Raw genomic sequence first — 16,392 nt, 5'->3', positions numbered from 1 at the left:
TATATAATAACAAGGAAAATGTTATGGAAGTTGCAGACAAAATTTAATTCTCATCAGACCAGCAAGCTTATCTCTTAATTACGAGTAATAGCAAATATCTTTTTTTTTTTTTTTTTAATAGGAAGTGTTTCTGATAATAATGGCCTTCTGGAAGCACCGTGCTGAAATTCTGTATTTCTGAGTGTGGTTAGGGAGAGCCCATCAGCCGTGTCCCTTGTTCTGGAGTTGAGATCCCCATCTCCAGTGCTGGAAGGAAGCCGTTTCTGTTTCCAAAGTAAGTACCATCCAAAGAGCTGGGTTTGGTTTCATTTACTATTGAGGGTGGGCAAGTAATTATGGTATCTTTAGGACCAAGAGCACTCCTGAACTTACTTCATCCTCCATGTGGCGCTGGCAGTTGGCACTGATTTTTAGTCCTTGCCAAAGCACAGACTTGAGCTGATGACCTGGTTTCAGCTTACCTTGAAGTAAGCAACCTCTGTGACCTTCAGGCAATTACATGACTCAGGTTGCTGGCTCTCCTGTCCACGGGATGTAGAACTAGGGGTGCTTTTGTTATGTTCTGTACAAGGGCTGCTGTTGGAATTGCATTATTCACTCTGCCTTCCACCCTGTCTGATTTCACGGTTGTTTGTTTTTTTATTATTATTATTACTTTATTTTAAAGAAGTGGCTGATGATGTGTGGCAGGAGCACATGGATATCTGTATGTGATATCAGCAGTTACCGATTCATTCTCCTCAGAGCATTGGATGTTTTAATTAGAGCCAAAGCCAGTGTTTTTATATAGTCTGTAGCTTCTAGTTAAAAGTAGTGACTCACTGTAGTTGGTTACTGCATGCAATACAGTCTATTTATGTGTAGTATCCTCTCTGTTCAGTGTAATCCACGTGCTCTTCAGAGACACCATGGAGGAAAGAGTAAGTGTCCATCAAACAAGCAGTGAGAGGGGACAAGGGCCGATGAGGCTTGCAGGTACGGTATACGAGGCAGCAGGGTACAGACAGATCAGGATGACAGAAATAAGGGTACCTGTTGGGGGACAGGGGCTGAGCAGGGCAAAGAAGACAGATGAAATGGGAGGAGTGAGGGAGAGGGGGAAAGCAAGGCAAGCTTGTGGAGCGGGTCAGAATTGGTACCATATCCCAAGGTTTAGTCTGCAGAGAGCTTTCTGCATCTCTCTTGCTTTTATCGTGTCACAGAAATCTAATTCTGAAGTCCTTATTAAGCATCACGTATGTCTTTTATGGCCAAATGCTTCTAGAGCTCGACAGGCACCAGACACCAAACAGAGAGCTGTTCTGCTGCAGGGATTTTATGTTTCTGCGAAATCAAGAACTTCAGATCCTTGGGGTGAAGGTGCAATATTTGCCCCTGCACATGAAGTATTAAGTAATAAGTATTAAGTATTGCGTTCTACCTGGCAGTTACTGTGCAACTTTAACATAGCTTTGTGCTGCTGGTTTTGTTTATTTGTTTGTTTTCCTAAGAGAATTGATGTATGTCTGAAGAGTCTCACAGTAACCAGGGAAAAGGGGTAAGTGATGGACACACATACACTATTTGTAGATAAATGAAAGGGAATTTTCAGAGCAATGAAGTAGTTTAGGACGGATCAGTTTGTTGATAGAATATTAAGAAGAATCCATGGCAGAAATGGAATATCACAGGGTTATGGGATTCCTTTTTTTCATACAACTCATGGCTCTTCTGATGAAAGTTTTGTTCTCCATTGACTTTTCATCAGTCCCCAGCTGGGACCCTAAAGAACTCCTTGTCGTGAAATCTCAGGACAAAACGCCTGGTCTGTGACAGGGGCTTTCCAAGGTGAATAATGAACAGTAACACCATCAGATGACAACAAGTGCATGCAGCCAGCATGATGGGAGAGCACAGAACCAGCGACACGGTATCTCTAACTCTTCAGATCTGTATTGCCTGAAAAACCTCTGTGAACAGAGGCGCCTGCTCTTGCCTCCTGCACCAGAGGGAAGCGCCTCTCCCCTCCCAGCTCTCTGCGGGAATACAGAGAGGACAGCGCTATCTGCCGGCCCTGCAGAGCACTGCTGGTGTTTGCCAGGTCTTCACAGCAGGGCGCTAGGGATATTTTATCTCCTGCCCGCAGCACGCATCTGCTCACACGCATTTTCCTTGGTATTTCTCCATGTAGCCTCTGCTTTCCTGTGCAGAATTTGGCCTCTGGATGAAAACCTATGATTATTCTAAAACTGTTTTTTTTGTTGTTCTTGTTTGGTTGGTTTTGCTTTTTTTTTTTTTAATTTTTATTTATCTATTTATTAAGTTAATAAAACAACTACTGAAGTTCAGCAAGCTGTAGCACAATATCGAGCCAGGAGAAGGTGCTTACTTGGATGCTGAAGTACAAGCAATGGGTTCCCTTTGAAAAACAGTGGTTTTGAAAACAACAGTGATTTTTTTTACAGATTAAAAGCTCTGTATAACTTGCATTATTTTACCCAGCCCCTATGAATTTGACCCGGAAGATGTTTCTTACTGTCTGAAGACAAAACATCTTTCAAATTTGTCAAAAGACCTTTCAGATGTGCCATACTGAAGCTGGAAAAACTGTTTCTCCTTTTTTTGTGTGTGATGTCTAATGTATTATGTGTACTTGTTCTTTTAGATGAACTATGATGACAGTTGTGTTACTAGGAAGGGGAAGGTGGAAACCTACAGATAGAAGGTATATATACACAACGACCAAAAACCAAGAAAGTTTCTTTCACAATGGAGATGTGACTGCAAGATAGTAAGTATATCCAACCAAACATCTGCTGTACAAGAAAAAAAAAAAAAAAGTCTCTTGGAATCCTTTGTATTCCCTGGACTTCTGTGTAAACAAACCACACTTGAGAGGTAGCCCAGAGGTGTCTTCTAGGAGACTTGAAAATGAACTTAAAGACGCATTCCCCTCGTTTATTAACGGCTGTGACGAGCTTCAGCCTTGCTCACCATTTAAGGAAAACCGCAGCAGCCAGCCCTTCAATTCAGCAAAGGTAAGGTGCTAACACTTGCTGAACAAGATTTTTTTTTTTTTTTCCAGAAATACAGTCATTGCACGGTGCTACAATAATTGATGCTTTGGTGTATTTTACTAGCAGTAAAAGTTTAGAAATTAAATGAGCAAATGTGAATGAATGTGTGTGGCAATCTGACGCTAATGGATTTTCAGCTGCTGCTGAAGTGAATGGGCTGAGGAGAGGCCTAAAAGCGTATTTGTGAAAGTGCCACCTCATTAGATTCCAGATTGGTAAAACAGCAGTTCAGTTACAGCACACAAAGACTTGCTTATGTGCATATGCACTACTTGATTTTATTGGCATTGAGTCTCAGAAAACAATATCTCAAAAGTACCTGGAGCAACACCAGGGCTTAGAATTTCCAGGATGTATACCGTAACACACCTCCAAATATGGCTTGCACTAAAGGTCTGAAAAAATGTTTATTTAGTTGCTGACCACAGAGTTAGCAATGTGCAGGAATGTCTCTCAGTGCCAATTTCTCAGACAGAGAGGACAATTTTCAGCCCAGCCTTCAGAGTGCACCTGCTGCTTAAAGGGATCCAAGTCCCCAGACCCTGCCAGTCCTCTGTGCATGCGCAGGCTTTGGCTTATGCAATGCTGTTGTATGTTTGAGAAAGCATTTCTCTGACAGGGAGCACCACTCTGGAAAGCATTACGAGGTCACAAACAGCTCAGGCAGCCGGCTTGCCAGAGCAGTTGGTTCTTGTTCACAGATAGAAGGACTCTCTGTATCCTGTCCTCCTCATTCTTTGTCCTGAAAGGAAAATAATTCTCAGAGCCAACAATAAATAGAGGCGTGTTGAACAGCCTGTGTTTTCTCTGGGAGGTAAGGATGGCAAAGGGATCGGGTCTTGTGTGTCTTTACCGAAAAAGAAGGGAGAGCAGCTGGTGTTAAAGGGCCAGAGTATTGCCCATCCAAAGGCCTTGGAAATCAGCTGGTCTCTTCTGCAGGCACAAACAGACCTACATAAAGCTCTGCGAGTAGTAGTAAATCAAGAACATTCACAATCCTATACATTGGAAAGATGTTTTGCAGCGTGTATGGGACAGAAAATGGAGTGGTTGTTCAGTATGGAGCATAGCTGTCAGGAATCGTAGGGGTATGTGTGTTGGGAACCCGAATCTGCTACATTCATGGGGAAATAGATCAGAAAAAAAGGCTGGAAAGCAAATGCAGGCAGGTGTTTATATCGGAGAGCAGGTCAGGCTGCACAGTTACTCTGGGTACCTGCGTTGTGAGAGCACCGACAGGGACCTCCCTTGTGTATGGGGTGGGTGTCTGGGAGGAGCACACAGCTGGGGCTGGGCGCACCTGAAACTGCACTGGGAGCTCTGCATCGCCTGGAAATGTAGGTCTGCAGATGGAAAGGTGTATGAGGAGTATCGCTGTCTGCTGCTTACAGTAACTGGGGCCAGATGTCAGTATGTACATGGCGAATACATTTAAAATCTTGCATGGGATAAAGAGAGAATTGAAATTGTCCTGTAAAGGCAACTAGAGAAGTCTGCCCTTACAGTGGATTTCTGTAGAGTGTTTTTTCAGTGCTTGGGAAGGATGCCTTCATGTAATTCAGCATTTTTAAATCAGTCTTATCAGCATTATCCTGCGTGACTTTGCTGCAAACCATTTCTAGTTTGGTACCAGCTCGAGGCTGCTCTCGGGGAGCAGCAGTGAGCAAGCGTGAAGGGTGATCCCTTGCTTTTTGTGCTCCTTCCTCCAGCACTTGTTGTGCATCGGGAGCTTGCACTGCTGCTGTTGGCTTACTGCACAGAGGCTGGGACGACTGACTAGGAGCAAGTGATGCCGGGGTGGGTCTGTGTTGGCTCCTGCCAGACAGGAGAGGCTGTGCAGGGAACAAGCTTTGCTGATGTGTAGCTGCACAGCGAAGAGATTTGCACTGAAGGGAGCTGATGTGACTGCGATGGCAGAGGAAGCTGCCGCGATGGCTGTCACACGGAGACCAGAGATACAGGTTTTGTGTTCCCACTCCTGTAGCCTGGCTCGGAGACCATAAGAGTGAGGGATTAGTGGGGGCAGGGGTGCTGAATTTATTTTTATCTCCTCATCTTGTTGTGCCTGTGCAAAAGTGCCAGCCTTTTTTTTTTTTTGCCTTTTTTTTTTTTTTGCCTGTGAAGCATTAACTGGGTGGGTTGCCATAGCAACTCCTGCACGGTAAGTTGGGCTGCTTCTTGCAGAGAGATTTCTCCCTCACCATTCAGTCCCCTTCAGCGTTTCCCCTGCAGCAGCAAAATGGCTGAGGGCTTTCTGGTGCCGAGGACCCTGCACCCTGCGGGTCACACCTGTCCCCAGCCTGCTCTCTGGAAGTGTCAGGGCAGGAAGGAGCGGCTGTGCATCCTTGGCTTGGGTGGGTTGTGGAGGATACGTGCTCTCCACCCCTTTCACAGCATGGAAAATTCAAAGAGGCTTCCAGTACGACATCCCGTGTATTTGCAGGTTTTTCTGATGAGGTCTGGGCAGTGTTTCTTGTCTGCTCAAGACAGGCACATGGAGATGTTGGAGTGGTTCCCAGCTAAGCCCAGGTTGCAGTAAGAGTGAAAGTATCTTATCCTTTCATTCTCAAAACATGCAGTATAGCTGAAAAAAAGTCCAGGGAACAAGTTCTGGCAGTTCAATAAACTGGACTGACTACAGGTATTTATTTTAAATCACCTTTGGTTTTGTCTGTAGTACATGAAGCATACTCTAGGTGAAGGAATAAAGTTCAGAGCCAGGTGAGAGAGGGTGTGATCTCCATGTACTTCTCTAGCATATGACTTTTTGTGTTACAATCCACCTAAATCCAAGCCCAGTTTCACCAATTTTCATCTCTGGGTACAGTTTGTCTCCTTAAATAGTAATTAGAGCTCCAGTCTCACCAGGATGGGTAGTGCGCAGTGCTTGAGGTCTGTACGTGAATGATTCTGAGGGACAAACTCATTAAGGATATTTGTTTGTTACTGTAATTTAAATTGGTTGACAGATGTGTTCTGGAGTGCCTGGGGTTAGAGGAGGAAAGGCTTCTGTTTCTTGCTGGAGGAGCGCTGAGGCACCTGAGAGCAGGGTTGTGCTAAGAAAGGAGAAGAAATGATGAAGGGTCAATTAGTGGCTGCTGACCAAATGACAGAGCTGCAGCTTCCTCATAAGCCTATAGTTCCAGCCCCTATTGTCCCTGGCAGGATTCTCCATGATAGATGTAATTAGAGCAGCCGTAGCACACGCAGTACAACTCTGCTGATCCGTGTCCTGTGCTTTCTGGCAGTGCACCTGGCTTCCTGAGAACAGATGTGATTTCCACCCCACTTCATGAAACAGGTGGTTGTCAAATGAGATGGCCGTGGACATTGTTCAGTAGTTCCTGGGTCTATAAAAAAACCCTCCATCCGCACTCATCCACCACGCACAGGCTGGATTGTTCCAGAAAAGTTAGGAGCAAATCCCGTGGCTTTGTCTGCCCTTCCTTTTGCTGAGCTGTGAACACAGCAGGGGCGATGGGAGAAAACAACTGACTGACTGTAGTAGGCTGTGTCCTTCCATCAGCTCTGGGTATCACAGTTGCTATTTTGTCTTTCTGTAGAGAAAAGTGAAATGTTAGGATTTGGATATTCGTCAGGGCTGGCTTTTAAGGGGGAAATCGGAAGTGTGTTGCTGGCATCTGCAGATGCGTTGCTGGCATCTGCAGGGCAGTGGCTTGTCGGTCTCCCCAGTCACACCTGGCTCCTGGAGATACAGTGAATGGGTCTTAGCTGTGATGAGTTTGGGAGTGCACAGAAACCCAAGCAGCCTAGGAGCAGAGGGGGCAGCGAGTGAAACTTGACCGCCAGCATACAGGAACCATCATGGCTTTGGTCAGTTGCTGCTGTAATACTTCAGGGCTGCAAAGGTTTCAGCTCCCAACCAGCCGTGGGTTGAAACCAGGCAGAGTACAACGTGTCCAGGGGGTAAAAATGGAGCAGAGCAAGGAGCTGAAAAGATGTCCTTAGCTGGGAATTACCTGGACTTGTTGCATGGCTCCTCGTGCACCTGCACCTGATGTTCTCTTCCTGTGCATTTGTGGTTCGGTGCCTGATGCTGCCTGGGAGATGCGGGTGCTGCTTGGACCCTGGCATGCCTCGTGTAATTCTGCCATCGCAGAAATGCAGCGTGCAAGGGAACCGCTGGAGAGGGTAGCGGGTGCTGAGGAGGCAGTTGCTCAGCACACGGTTATTGGCAGATAGTAATGGAGTGTACTGACATGAGCGTCATCATCATCTCATGATGATGTCTAGGAAAAGCATTTGCTGTCTTTGTTCTGTGCCTGCTTTGCTTACACAGCACAGGGACCAGATTGTACGCATGTGCCCTCAGCACCAAGCCCCCAGCACCAGGCAGGTCTGGACCTCAGCAATGTTGTGCCTTACTGAGAGTGAACGTCCAGCTGACGGGCTCGGGGCTGATGCTCTCTGCTGCCTGCAGTTTTTTCAGTTCGGGTGAGTCTGACCGTCCGCACGCTGCCCGTGTCCAACACTTGCTTCTGGGTTTTGGCACCGAAGTTGCTCACATGTCGTCTGATGGGATGGGTTAGGTTTAATTCAATAGACTGCGCTGTTTATTGAGCTGCCATCAGAGCAGACGCTTTAAAAAGAAGGGAGCACATTTAACAAGCACTTCATTTCTCCCTCTCAGTCCACTGTGACCTTCAAAGTTGGAGAAGCCCTTCTGGGCGCGGTGGCTCCAGTCCAAGAAGAGAAAGCCCAGCCCGCTGCTGGCAGCGACCCCCTGGGAATCAGACTGGAACATGAGGAGAGAGGATTTCCCAGTATTTCCAACTGCGACCTTCAGAGCTATACAAATGTTAATATTAACCTCATTAGAGGCGGAGGCCTTTGTGTGACCTCGCACGGAGAGCTCTCCCCCTCCCTCAATCCGGATTTATTTCGGAGGCCGGATAAGTGATGCCAACATCGCTAACATCCTCCCTCCGGCTCTAACCGAGCCCCACGTCCGCGCAGCCGGGGCAGGGGGATGCCGGAGCGCCGCCCGCTCCCCTGACTCCACGAGGCGCTGCAGGGGGGGCGCAGCCGAGCCCCCCGGGGCCGGGAGGAGCCCGGCTGCTCCCCGCGTTGGGGCCGGGGCCGGGAGGAAGGGAGGGGAGGGGAGGGCCCGCGCATGCTTGCCGGGAGCCGGGCCCCCCGCCCGGGCTAGGCAGGGCTCGGCGCAGGCTTTGCCGAGCGAGGGGGGGAGGCGGCCGGGGGAGGCCGGAGGGCGAAGCGCCGCCAGCCCCGTCCCGCGGCCACCTGCTGCCGGCTGCTGCCCCGGCCCTGTCCGTGGTGCTGCCGCCGGGCCGCGGGTCCCGCCCCGCGGGGAAAGCGGCGCCCGAAGATCCGGGAGCGCTCGGCGGCATCCACCCGCCCTCGGCTCTCTCCTCCGGGCACGCCGGGGGCATCCTGTTGCACCGGGGACGAGGCGGCGAGAGGAGCCGGAGCGTTTTCCGCCAGAGCCGCTGCCCAGGCTGGGAGATCTGCTCCTCGCTCCCGACAATGGCCGCGCTGCCACGGCTGGTGTGGGTGTCCTCGGCCGTGCTGGTGCTCTGGGGTAGGTGCTCCGTTCCTCGTCGTCTTCAGGTTCTCCTCCAAATCCTCTGCTTCTTTCCTGGAGGATGCTGCTTTCAAGCGCCGCTTCTCCTAGCAGGGTTTCTTGGAGGCTGCCGTGGAGCCCAGCCTTCGGAGCGGATTTTAGTTTTGTTTACGAGAGAAGGAAATAACGTTTAGAGAGTTACTAGGAAAGTAACGGAGTTAATGTGAACAAGGAAAATGTATTCTCGCTAAGTGGATTTACCACAGAAAACGTGTGCTTTTACATGCATGCAAGTTCCTTACTGTTTCCTGTTTGCTGTTGTTCTCAATTTTGCAATGTAATTTAACGTGTAGTTTCCTTAGAGAGGTTGTGCAAACCAATATGCGGTGCGTGTTCAGTGCTAGTTGTCCATGCAGTGTGTGTAAACTAGAGGAAATGTGGAGCTTTTATTGCAGTTTCAGTTTTTCCTCTGAAATCCAGCAAAGGTTTGCTAGTTTTGCAAATACAGCTAAATGTAATATGCACGTATACCTACAGCTCTTGGTTACGTGTGTGTACGTGAATGTGGGTGTACATATTTAATTGAACTGGAATAAAACATGATCCAGTATTTTTTTTCTTCCTTTCTCCCAGAAAGCTGTTGCTACCCACGGAGCTGGTAGTATGGGAGAACTGGAATCCGACTGTTCCCCAGGATAGGTCCCGGGATAATTCAGTGCTCAAGATGTGGGGGTTAATGGGATCTCAGAGGCTGGGGAGGAAGGGAGCAGCTAGCAAAATCAGCATCTTCGGTCAGCTACACTCTAGGCTTTGGAGACAGGTTTGGACAGACGTAACCCAGCATTGTTTAGCCCAGGGGACAAATGTCAGCAGGGATTTAGTCTGAGATGCTGTTCTGAAGCATTCGTTTTCACATCAAGTATTCGGCTTCACAGATTGTGATTTTTGTCTTGGTTGGGAGAGCAGTATTTTATAGTTGCCAGTGTTAGCACAAATCTGATTGGAAACATTTTGAACAAGAATGCATATAAAATCAATAACTCCCCCAGCTGCCAAATGTACTCGAGTCCAAGCCCCTTGGTTCCTTGGACTGCTTATGAAACCTAGAAACAGGAAGCGAAACAGGAATCCTACCCCTTTGTTTTGAACACATTGCCAGATTAAAACATCCAGACCTTTTAAATTAGCACAAAGAAGAGCGAGCTGTTCCTCCATGCTTGAATCCTGGGCTTTCTCTCATACCAGACACTGTAATTGCTGCTGAAACAGGAGCATGCTCAGCATGTGCGAGAGAGAATGAACGGTGCCTCTAAAGCAGCATTAATTACTAGGGGGAAAATTAAAGTTGTGGCGAGGCAGATGCTGGAGAGGTGAATCTGCATGAAGTGATCACCCTCTGTTAATTATTATGAATTATTTATGTCTCCGAGAAGGAAGCTTGGTAAAATTTGACATTTGAGACTTATTTGTTGTCAGAGGGTGCTAGTAATGAATCAAAAGGTTTTTCATTGGGGGATGATGGGGTCATAAGTGCTGAGATGTGGATAACTGATACGTCTCTTTTTCTCTCTTACATTTCTTCTCACTTCTCCTCCTAGCTGGTTTTTGTTCTGCAGTATGTGTTGAAGTTCCATCAGAGACAGAGGCTGTCCAAGGAAAACACATGAAGCTTCTCTGCATCTCCTGCATGAAAAGGGAAGAGGTGACAGCCAGCACGATGGTGGAATGGTTCTACAGGCCAGAGGGTGGAAAAGATGAACCCGTATGTATGTTTGGTAGCTGAGCCCTTGCTTTCCTAGGTCATCTTGTGTAACATGGGCCAGCGAAGGCATGTAGGAGAAGCCAAAAGGTGCTAGGAGAGTGAGTTTGTCTTGCCACAGGGTCCTTGATGAAGAAGAGAGACCTAAATACAAACAAAAGGTTTATGCCTCATTTTCATTCAAAGTTTGTAGAAATGCCTAGCAGGCTGCTTTAATGACATGGAGGAGAGACAAGCTTGGAGCTAAATTCAGCTCCAAACTGCAGGTCTGCACCGTTTCTATAGCATTTTCACCCAGAGGTTCCACAGCACTGCTTTTGGGCAGTATCTAAAGTGTCTTTTCCTTGTTTAGCTGTTATCCACACTTGCACGCAGCAGGTACCTGTGTCAGGAAAAGCTGGAATCTGTTGGTGAGCCCAAACATTTGGGGCTGTACATAAACGTACATGAATGAGAATTTCTGGTTCTTTTCCTTTAATATGTATTGTCCAATATATGAGGGAATTGAGAAGGGAAATAAAAGTATGGAGTGAGTCCTGGCTGCCTTGGCCAAGTCTTACTTCCTGGGCAACTTCTTAACCCTGAAACTGTTCTTTGGAGGTTAAATCAGGCTCTGCTAAATCTGTGGAACATAATTTAATTCTTTTTTTTGCTACAGAGAAAGCAGTAGTGTGCTCTCTGTGGCATGATCTCTGTTGTTTTGGATCCCTGTCAGGAAAGGGTAGAATTAAGTTTTCAGGGTGAATTAAAATGAGAATCTTACACAAGAGGCAACTGGAAATCAAGAAAGAATGGTAAATCTGAGAACAAGGTTTGAGTGCACACATTTCTTTCTAGCTATTTTATCTAAGTGTGAATAATTACATAAGTACCTGCATTTTATTGTGATTAATCAGAGACAGACAAGATAGCAAATAGTCTCTAACTGTCTGAGAACAAAAGGAGCCACACTAGGGAGTGAGGCAGGCATTCGCTTTCAGTGACCCAGGCGATGTATGTGCTGGTGGCAACCCAAAGAAAGGTAATGAGGGTGAGCTGGGGCAGGCAGTGTAATGTTGTGAACTGTGGTCAGCCAGAAACTTGCCAAAGATTAGGCCTGTGAAAGCCACCTAAGATCTGTTCTTCTGACATTTTCACACTGCTCTATTTCTTCTGCAACACTTCGATTTCAGCTGAGTATCCCAGGGCTTACTGAAGATGACCGTTTGTCTTTGCAGTATTTATTTTCTGTGGTACCTTCTGAAGATGATCCAGTGACTGACAGGCTGGTCATTAAGACTACGGGATCCTAATTTTAGTTCCATTGCTGATCTTTTGTGTCATTGTCCCTATGTCTCTCTGCTGTTCTGTGCCTCAGTTTTTCTACTTCCACAATGGGGATAATTCAGTTTTCTCTCTTTTGCAAAGTAGTTTAAGATTTTGAGGTAAAGGATGATAGAATCTGAATACATGTTGTTCCCAAGGAAGTCATATCCCAGACCATACACAGGTGTACCTAGGGAAGAACAGAGTTTCAACCATTTTTTGCATATTCTGTGGTGTTGTCCGAGATATGAGTCAGTGATTAATCTGAGTATCCCTTCATGTTTCCTCACAGATCTACAAGTACAGGAATACAAATGAAGAATTTCCAAGCCGCTTCAGTGGTCGGTTACAGTGGAATGGGAGTAAAGACATGCAGGATGTGTCCATCACTGTGTTAAACGTGACCTTGAACGACTCGGGTATCTACACCTGTAATATCACCCGGGAGTTTGAGTTTGAGATTCACCGGCCTCTCTTCACAAGCTCCAGACAGATCCACCTCACCGTGGTGGAGGAGGGTACGGAGGACTGGCAGACAGTGTGTTGTGTCCTAACGTGCCATGGGCATTGTCTAACAGGGACATAATTTTGTATTGCATGGCAGGAGAGGGGTGACTGAGCTCCCAGGTAGCTGTGTCTTTCTTTGCCAACAGCAAGTACTATACAGGGTTCCAGAGGAAAGCCCAGCTTTATTTTTTTTCCTGACTGCAGCCTTGCCTTGGGCACAGAGTGCTTGTGTGAGTGTGGGAAGGTATAAGGATGGAAAGCTGAGGCAATGTCTGGGAACAGCTGGGCAGGCACAAAGTGCAAGCAGAGGTTTCCAGTTTCTCTGCTCAGAGAACCCTCACTTCTCCCCTGGCGGCTCTGGGATGCTACAGCACGGCCTTTGCCAGGATACCCACAGCTTCTCCTTCCTCACTTCCGCCCCCTCCCTCTTTGAACAACTCATTCTCCATTTTGACAGCAGTCTGTTGCTTCTTCCCTCTCCCAGCCCCTCCTTCCCTTTGCATTGCTCCTGTCTTACCACTCCTTTTGGTTTTGCTCACGTCTGTGCTGAGATCCTGGCTTGTTAGAAACCAGTAGGAATCCTGCTGTCCTCTACAGCGAGGGACAAGAGTTTTTAGCCCTCATCTTTTCTTGTTGTGTCTACCCTTTCCTTTTTCTCCACAAGCATCTCTGTTTTGATCTCTCTCAAATCACTGCCGGCACAGCACAGTCAAGTAACAGCAGCGAGTAAGATGTACAAAGGAAGCAGAATGTGAAGGTGAGACAGGCACATGGTGAGCAATCTGTAGGAATGTGTAGGATGCAGAGAATGCAAGACACGTGCAAGCCTGTGCATGCTTGATGCCTGTGGAAACACGCAGTGGAATCACTGCCGGCATACATATTCTGCTGGCAGCCTTGCCTGCTCCCTGTCTTTTGACCCATGACAGTGTAGTGGCACTTGGGTCTGTGGCAAGGTGGGTTAGGAAGGATGACAGGAGGGTGGAAAGTTTGAATGGAGCTGCTGTGCTCTGACAGCTGCATGTAAATGATCAGAGATGATTTCATTTTCTCAACAGCTGGAGAAGACTTCACCTCAGTCATCTCTGAAATTATGATGTACATTCTGCTGGTCTTCCTCACCTTGTGGCTACTGATAGAAATGGTCTATTGCTACAGAAAAGTCTCTAAGGCAGAGGAGGCTGCCCAGGAAAATGCGTAAGTGTGACATCCCTTCAGATGTGAGTGGTTCTGCAAGGGTCCTTCAGACGTCTCAGTCCAGGTCCAGCTGCAAGAAGACCAAACCTTGCTCTTGCACGTTTCTAGCTGATGTTTGCTATGTCTGGAATAAGTGCAGTGTTCTGGAGTACCAAAAGAGACAGTGCAGTAGCAAGGTGAGGGATGATGTACAGGGAAGGGAGGGTGGCCAAGGTGGGCAGTATTCCAAAGTGGCCCAGCATGAACCATGTGGAGATGCTCTCCTGGAAGGCCTGCCCTCAGAGATCTGACTCACAAGTCTGCAGCCTGTGCTACTTTGAAAAAGCAGAGGAAGAGAAGGGCAATTCTGGCAGCTGACACACCAGAGATGTTCCAATTTTTACGCTGGCCCATTCCCATCTCTAGGAAAGCTGTATGTGTAGGGTTTAACAGTCGGGAAGGCTCACTGTCTGCTCCTGACTATGCCGAGGAGAATATCCTACTGTGAGCATCTTCTACAGGTGGAATTTGTTACCTTAGGGATACTTACAGTCGTTCAGTATCTCTGAAAGGGTGAACGGGCCTGAAATGTGCACTTGAAGTTAAGCTTTCCTCTTTCCTTCCAACTACAGAACAGACTACCTTGCGATTCCATCAGAAAACAAGGAAAACTGTGCCGTGCCTGTGGAGGAATAGCAGAGAGGATCCAGTGGAACAAACGGCACCAGGGTAGGTGATGAGGGAGCAGTGAATTGCTGCTTGTGCCTGTCAACCCCTCACCCTTACTACAGTGGGTTAGGTGTGTGTGGGGCTGGAGAAATGGCAGAGGGGAGATTCCTGGAGTCTGGCTTTGCCCCTTCTCTGGAGCTTCTCCAGTGACCTTAAAAGCAATTCAGGTATCTTTGGATGGTGGGTATACTAATTATTTTAAACCCCAAACCAAGGCACATATTTAGGCCGTGATTTCATTACTCCTCCTTTGTGCGTTCCTGTGGAGTCGGGGACAGTCACTGTCCCCTGCAGATGGGGAACAGGAGGAATAAATGGCACTGTCTCCAAAGGATACGTCTCCTAGGAAGGACTTTGTGTGCAAAAGTCTGTCATCTAGGTCTTCTAAAGACTTGTTCACGTCCTGTCAGGTATCACGCTAAATGTATCACGATCCGCACTTCAGTACCTTCAAATGACTTGCACTCCAAGGGAATTCTCTCGCTTGCAGGGGCTCTGAAGACAGAAGGACCATGTCATGCCAGCCAGGTTTGAGGGGGAGCTCTACGCCGTCGGGAGGAAATACGGGGAAGTGTAAATTCTCTTCCATTTGCCTTGGACTCTGTACAGCCTTGACTTTGGCCTCATGACTCCATTCTGAGCTGCCAGCCCATTTGTTAATGGACTCTCCTTTTGAAGCATGCTGAGCAAAGGGCACAGGGGTGTGGGCAGCACGGCTCCTTCCCCAGTTTCAGTCCCCTCATCACGTTAATGGCTTTGTAAATGTTAGTGTCATTCCTTAGCTGCTGTCACCACCACTTTTATTTGCAAAATATGCTAGTTCTCCATTGCAGAGGTAAAGGTTGTATGTATCATGTTGTTCTGACCTGCAGGACTGGGAACGAGGTCGTTTAGGGTGATGTTCCACCATTTGTTACAGCCCCAGCATTTATTATAGGTGATAAACAGAAGGAGTTCAATTACTTGAGTTATTGCTCGGTAAGTTGCTCTGGACTTTGGGCTACCAGTGCAGATGTAGAGTATGAGGTGTGAAGACTATAAACGCATTGGAATTGATGAAAAATGTGTAGTAGGAAGAATGAGTCCCTGTGCCATGTTCACACTTGCTTCTGAAGGAGGGAGCTGAGAACATAAATCCTGAAGTACTCCTAATTCGGGAGGCTGTATGATACAAGAATCCCCTGTACCCTCCGTTCCACTTAGCACGTGTCAAAATTCTTAGTTCCTTCCATTTCCCTTGTGTAGCAGGTTTACTCCTCAAGCATGCAGAGACACAGTGGTAGGAATAACCTGTGGAGCCGTGTTCAGCAACAACAGGCAAGCCAGTCAGACAAGGTATGCCTTTAACCTGTTTCTGGGGAAAACCCTGAAAGGATGACAGCTGGCGGCAAACAAGCATGCCAAGTAAATAGGCTGCGTAGTCCTCACAGTAAAAGGACCGACAGCTTTGTAAAATGATAGTACTTGTAACTGTGATGGTCTTCTCATGCTATCGTGCAGCACCACCTAGAGGAATATGGAAAGTGGTTACTTTTTCCTAGTTTTGTAGTAATTATGTATTACGTGATGATTAGTCTCAATATTCATTGTAAATGACCCACTACTGCACAGGAATTACACTGTAAATTCAGTGTATGCAAACTGACCTTTTAAATTTTAGTGGTTTAAACAGAATAAAATCAGTTTTCTGGCCTCAAACATAGATATTTGAGCTCAATAACCAGGACTATGAGGAAACAAATGGTAGAAACATTGGCCGGGGTAGAATTGTACTTAAAGTGGGAGAATGTTTTCTTTTCATATAGTAGATGGTGTTACACCCCTGCTGCAATGGAGCCTGTACTGCTTGCAGGAGCTGACAAATTTTGCTACACTGACTGCTTTTAAATATTCCAAAATGCTTGTGAATCAAAAGCATGCTTCCTACATATGGAATTTCCCCTGCTTATGTTCTGCTGCAGTTTATGTGTTGCTAAAAATCACAGAAATTGTTCCATTTGTCAGTCAAGCCCAAGCCAGATTTCTAACTGGCAGTTATTCAAAAATGCCTTTTTTAGAGCAGTGTCAACTTCAGTAAACTACTAGGAGCCAGTCTTCACTGTAGGATCTTTCTCAAGTCCAGAGCTGAGTCTGGCGACGTGAGCACATTTTCCAGATGAAGCACGCTTGTAGTCTGGGCACTGGTTCCTTAAAACATAATGGCCAAAAAATAGCTGCTCTTCCAGTTTTGATGGATATCTTAGTTTTCCCTAGGCCAACTTGCCTGGCCTTAAGGCACTTTTGGGCATAATCCTAACTCTGAATCCACAGCAACAGAT

General features: G+C 47.0%; 1 protein-coding gene across 2 annotated transcripts; it reads left to right on the top strand.

The window, feature by feature from the left end:
* Window positions 1–1,417: 1,417 nt before the first annotated feature.
* Window positions 1,418–15,776, top strand: SCN3B (sodium voltage-gated channel beta subunit 3). Of its 2 annotated transcripts, XM_066981337.1 has the most exons (7): window positions 1,418–1,909; window positions 2,645–3,017; window positions 10,197–10,360; window positions 11,955–12,180; window positions 13,228–13,366; window positions 13,978–14,074; window positions 14,565–15,776. In XM_066981337.1, the coding sequence occupies exons 3-6, from the start codon at window positions 10,262–10,264 to the stop codon at window positions 14,039–14,041; spliced, it is 528 nt and encodes a 175-aa protein (XP_066837438.1). In that variant the 5' UTR covers window positions 1,418–1,909; window positions 2,645–3,017; window positions 10,197–10,261; the 3' UTR covers window positions 14,042–14,074; window positions 14,565–15,776. The 2 variants fall into 2 exon arrangements, with proteins under 2 accessions (XP_066837438.1, XP_013044069.3); XM_013188615.3 differs by lacking the exons at window positions 1,418–1,909; window positions 2,645–3,017 and adding an exon at window positions 8,420–8,616.
* The last annotated feature ends 616 nt before the right edge of the window (window positions 15,777–16,392 follow it).

The sequence above is a fragment of the Anser cygnoides genome, chromosome 21 (assembly GCF_040182565.1).
Source record: "Anser cygnoides isolate HZ-2024a breed goose chromosome 21, Taihu_goose_T2T_genome, whole genome shotgun sequence".
NCBI classification, from domain to species: Eukaryota; Metazoa; Chordata; class Aves; order Anseriformes; family Anatidae; genus Anser; species Anser cygnoides.
Note: the sequence above shows the minus strand (reverse complement) of the source record. Positions and strands in the feature narration are given on the sequence as shown.